General features: G+C 58.7%; 1 protein-coding gene across 3 annotated transcripts in view; it reads right to left on the bottom strand.

Moving 5' to 3' along the window:
• LOC113213520 (protein kinase C-binding protein NELL1-like) overlaps nucleotides 1–4865 on the bottom strand; it is a 35562-nt gene that overhangs the window by 4656 nt on the left and 26041 nt on the right. For all 3 annotated transcript variants that reach the window (XM_026432615.2, XM_026432616.2, XM_026432617.2), the window contains exons 6-12: nucleotides 2915–3043; nucleotides 2737–2830; nucleotides 2107–2418; nucleotides 1584–1844; nucleotides 706–954; nucleotides 442–555; nucleotides 79–341 (exon numbers count right to left, since the gene is read on the bottom strand). In XM_026432615.2, the coding sequence (XP_026288400.1) occupies nucleotides 79–341; nucleotides 442–555; nucleotides 706–954; nucleotides 1584–1844; nucleotides 2107–2418; nucleotides 2737–2830; nucleotides 2915–3043 (1422 nt within the window). The remainder of the gene's footprint in view (nucleotides 1–78; nucleotides 342–441; nucleotides 556–705; nucleotides 955–1583; nucleotides 1845–2106; nucleotides 2419–2736; nucleotides 2831–2914; nucleotides 3044–4865) is intronic.

Below are 4865 nucleotides of genomic sequence, written 5' to 3'. Positions count from 1 at the left end.
ATTTTTTTCTGGAAAAGTTTTACATTTGTCCGGAAAATTTTCAGATCCAGTGTCACACAGTGTCACGCGCACACTCACCAGGCACTCGCAGGTCTGGCACTGGTAGATCCACCTCTCGCCCGAACGGAAGACGACGTGGTGCAGCTCCTGGTGGCGGCACGAGGCCGCCGGGTCGCACTGCGGGCAGCAGGCGCGGGGCGCGCGGGGGCCGGCGCCGGAGCAGTCGCAGTCGGGGCCGCGGCAGGACAGGACCCCCTCGGAGCACGAGCAGCGCTCGCACGGCCGGCCTGGGGGCACGGCCTCGCCGCCGTCCGGCACCTCCAGCTCGCCGGCCACGCAGCCTGTGGGGCAGACGGGAGGATCAGACGGGTCCTGGCCGCTGGCGTGCACACCGCGCGGCGCCTCCGCCGGTGGGCGGGGTCAGGGCGGGGTAGTACTTACTGAGCTTGCAGTCCGGGTCGCCGGGCGCGCACTCGCAGGCGAAGCCTCCCTCCGTGTTGACGCACCTCGCCGAAGGGTGGCACGTGTGGCTGCCCTCCAGACACTCGTCCACATCTGCGGCGGGACACGACCCAGTTAGAGAGATTCAACGTCGTCGACAAGGATACGCATCCGCGAAATCGGCGGAAATAAACGTCAACACGACGCCGACGTCTATGGAATATTTCCCGCATGGAAATGCTTTGGTTGTGTGTCACCACTCACCCATGCAGATGGCGCCCCGGTCGGCGCGCTCGGGCTCCGTGAAGGCCGTCCTGAAGCCCGGGCGGCAGCGGCAGTAGTACCAGCCCGGCATGTTGACGCAGTGCGCGGCGCTGGACGGGCAGCGGTGTCGGCCCTCGGCGCACTCGTCCAGGTCCAGCTCGCAAGAGGCGCCCTCGTAGCCGCGGCGACACTGGCACGTGCCCGGCGCCACGCACGAGCCGCCGTTCAGGCACGTCTGGTTGCAGACGGCTGTCAGCGGGAAGAGAAATCACATTCATTCATACTATGTGTTTCTAAAAGTTTCATTCATCCGTTTAAAATTGTGCTAGAACCCTGATTTACTGTATTTAAAATTTCCGTGATTTTTGAGCAGTACTCAAGCCTACCAGAAGGAAAAGTCCACCTCCCCCTCCTACCCAGTTTAGAAATCCCAAATTTGACGTTCTGCTTCTAGTTGATCGGCTCGGCCATCTTCGGATGCAGCCCCCTTGGCTGGACTGCCGGAGTGTGCGAGAGAGCGCTGATTGGCTCTCACCAAATGAGTGAGGGAAACAAGCAGGTGGCTTCGCCGCTTCGCCGAGGCCGGGCGAGCGGTCAGTTGCAGTGCAGAGCCAGAGCCGGGCCAAAGTGTCGCGAGGTGTCGGAGTCGGAGTGCATGTTTTGTGTTGTGATTGTGCGATTGTCGTGGAGTTTGTGATAAGCAAGACTGCCAAAGGAGGGGACTGCCTGCTCCGCATGACGTTTCCGGCGGGCGTATGAAAGCATCATTACTTAGAGGTACCGTACGCCGAAAACTTGGCGATGTTTTCGTGTCGGCACGACCCCTTTTTAGACAGTCCCCAAGACTGTCTCTATGTTTGACTGTCTCGCATACTCACGCTGGCAGTTGAAGCCGTCGCCGGCGTAGCCCTCGGCGCACTGGCAGTGGTAGCTGCCCGCCGTGTTCCGGCAGGTGGCGTCCTGGTGGCAGCGGTGGCTGCCCGTCGAGCACTCGTCCACCTCGGCGCAGTTGAACTTGTCGACGCGACGATAGCCGTCCACGCACTGGCACACGTACGAGCCGGGCGTGTTCACGCAGCGCGTGTTGCTGTGGCAGTGGTGGCCCTCCAGCCCGCCCTCGGACTGGCATTCGTCCACGTCTGGAACAATCACCGGACGGTTGAAAATGTTTTGCAAAGCTCTGGCTGCAAGTGCTCTTGCAACATATTGCAAATGAGCTGGTTATTTCAAAACCGCTCTCAGCAGATTGAAAATGAGCTGGTTGCTATAATGCTTGCAGCAAATTAGCTAGTTGCAAAAATGCTTGCAGCAGATGGCCAACGAGCCGGTCTCAAAAACTGCCTGCAGCATATATTGCAAATTGCAAACTACACCGCAGCCGGCTGCGTGCCACTCACTCACCTCTGCAGCTGTGGCCGTCGCCGGTGAAGCCCGCGTCGCAGTGGCACGCGTAGGTGGTCTGGAGGTTGAGGCACGTGGCGTTGCGGTGGCAGGTGTGGCCCTTGGCGCAGTAGTCGACGCCCGGGCAGAACTTGCAGCACTCGCCCGGCACGCTGAACTGCTGCGCGGCCGGGCACGCGAGCGCCGGGCACATGGTGTCCGGGTCGATGCGCTTGCAGTGCATGGAGCCGTCGCGACACTCGCACTCCACGCACTGCTTCAGGTTCACCGACTCGCCGTGGTCGTACAGCACCCCGCGCAGGAAGCATTGCTCTGGAAGGGAAGGCCGCACAGCAGTCAGGACCACCCCTTCTTTTTTGCATGCAGCTAGTGGTCGTTCTGGATACTACGTGACTTTTAGGCGGGGTACGAATATTATGGGGTTCCAAAAAGATCAGGGCCACCATATTGAAGCCCGTATGACCCCATAATGTTTGTACCCCGGGGTACAAGTACCATGCGATCTCTACGGACTCCAATGATGTTCCTTATCATTTTGGGGAACCCATAACATTTGTACCTCCTCTAAAAGTCACGTAATATTGGAACGTTGGAACGGTTCGTATGAGTTTGTATGGGTTCGACACTCACTCAAACAGCTGGGGCAGCACTCCCCCGGGTTGATGACGGGGTTCTTGCACGCCACGAGCGGGCACTGCAGTGGCCTGCACTGGACCTCTCCTTGCTGTAAACACGTTTATTTACGATTACACAACCGACCTGATCTGCACCTAACTTCTACTGCCCTTCCATGACCGGGGTCGCTCACCACGCAAGCGCAGACGTCGCAGCCCTTCTGCCAGGTGGCGCCGTCCGCGTGCACCGACCCGTTGATCCTGCAGCTCTTCTGGCAGTCGCACTCCTCGGTCCGCGCCACCCTCACCTCGGCGGCCGCCAGCTGCACATGCCCAGATATTTATTGTTATTTCCATGCAGTTTCAATGGCAATACAGTTTCTATTTTTTCAATGTATGGGGGCCCGGCCCGGCCCGCCCCCCACACAGCTCCAGCGCCGCGCCCTCCCCTGCGAGTGGAGAGCCGGCACAAGGCGCCAATCCGACGGCTGGAAAGAATGAAAAGGGAAGCGAAAGTGCATCGGAGCGAGGACGACGAGAGAGGCTCAGCCACAAGGGCGTCGCGCCTGGGGCTGAGCCGAGGGTGACCGCGAGGGGGCCTCAGGGGGAGGGGGCGGGGCAGGACTACACCCCCACACAGTCAGCCGCACGCCGAGGGTGACCGCGAGTGGCCCTTAGGGGGAGGGGGCAGGGCAAGACTACACCCTCATACAGTCAGCCGCACGCGTCTCTTTCTCTTTGGTGTTTTGTGATGAAGAGTTGACCATCCAAGCCGTGGTCGTGGTCAGCTGCTGTCGAAAAATTGTGGCTGGTTCAGCTACGACACGTCTGCGCGGATGAGGTTTCTGCGTGAAGCTTGAAGTGCGCGGTGTGGGGGCAGTGCGAGCGATGGGGAGTGCTTCGAAGTGGAGCGAGCAGGCGGCGGGCCTTGCAGAAGTAAGTGATGCTTCTTGGAGGAGAGGGGCGGGCGGGGCGGGCTGCCGCAGAGGGAGCGACTTTTAAAAGCACTACCTTGTTCAGGCGTGCTGCTCGCCCTGCGGCCCTCCCTCTTCACCCCCGGGGGTGCAGAGGCCGCGCACAGGCCTCGGTGACGGCGGGCGGGAGCAGCGAAAGCAGCGCGAGGGGAGTGCAGATTTACAAACTTGCTATTTTGTTTTGATACAACAGGGGGAAAAATTTATTAATCGTGAATAACAGCGATGGGCTAGGGTCGACCAAACCTGCCCCCAGGGAGGTGAGGAAAACGCCAGGGGAGGACACCCTGCCAAAAATGTTATTTTGCAAAAAGCCAAGCCGGGCGGCGCAACGATGCTGAAACAATTCTTTGTAAAATTAAGTTTTATGTCTGAATTTCCTTATCCTGGCTCGTGTGCGGGGTTGCGGGGTGCAAAACTACGACAGGAACAGGCGTGACCGGTCACCTATGAAAGTTCATGAGATTGTCAAAGGTCTATGGGAGGAGGGTCGTTGGGTTTGGCTGGAGTCCGGCTCTACTGGGTTCTGGATTTGAATCTTTGCTGCCAGTTGGGTTTCTCAACGGGTAGATCATTTGAATTGCGAGGGGGCGTTGGCCTGGGTCGCGCGGTGGAGCGGGCCAATCGCAGAGCACCGCGAGGAGGGAGGGGGAGGGGGGAGGTCAATGGTAATGCGACATTATTCCGTCGAGTCCCGGTTCCACTGAGCGGGCCGCGCTACCCGCTCACCACCAGCCGGCCCCCCGCGCGGCCTATGCGCCCCTGCCACCCATCTGGCGCCCGCCCCTGCGCTGCGCCTTGCCTCCACCTCCTCGAACAAGTCCTTCAGTTTATCGACGGAGACGTTGCTATTTGCATACAGCCTGCAGCAGCGCATACCCCTCCTCCTTCCCCTTCGCCCTTCTCCCTCTTTGCAGACATTGTACAATAGCTCAAATTTCGGCGTCAGCACTCGTATTTCAAACCAGAAAAACAAAAACCTGTGGCAACCATGAAGTGGTAGACCAGGGACAAAAAATAAATAAAAATAAAAATAATGAAACAACGCACATGATTGTGCTAACAACGAGACCGCTAGTTTGACCAGTTCCATCGTTTTTGTTTTGATCAAAAGATATTTTGTATCCTACTACAGGATGGTTGATACAAGTTTCCATTTTTGTGGGTGTTT

Source organism: Frankliniella occidentalis, unplaced genomic scaffold (assembly GCF_000697945.3).
Source record: "Frankliniella occidentalis isolate FOCC.00 unplaced genomic scaffold, Focc_3.1 Scaffold1, whole genome shotgun sequence".
Taxonomy (NCBI): domain Eukaryota; kingdom Metazoa; phylum Arthropoda; class Insecta; order Thysanoptera; family Thripidae; genus Frankliniella; species Frankliniella occidentalis.
The sequence above is the reverse complement of the archived record's forward strand: the minus strand, read 5'-3'. Positions and strand labels throughout refer to the sequence as shown.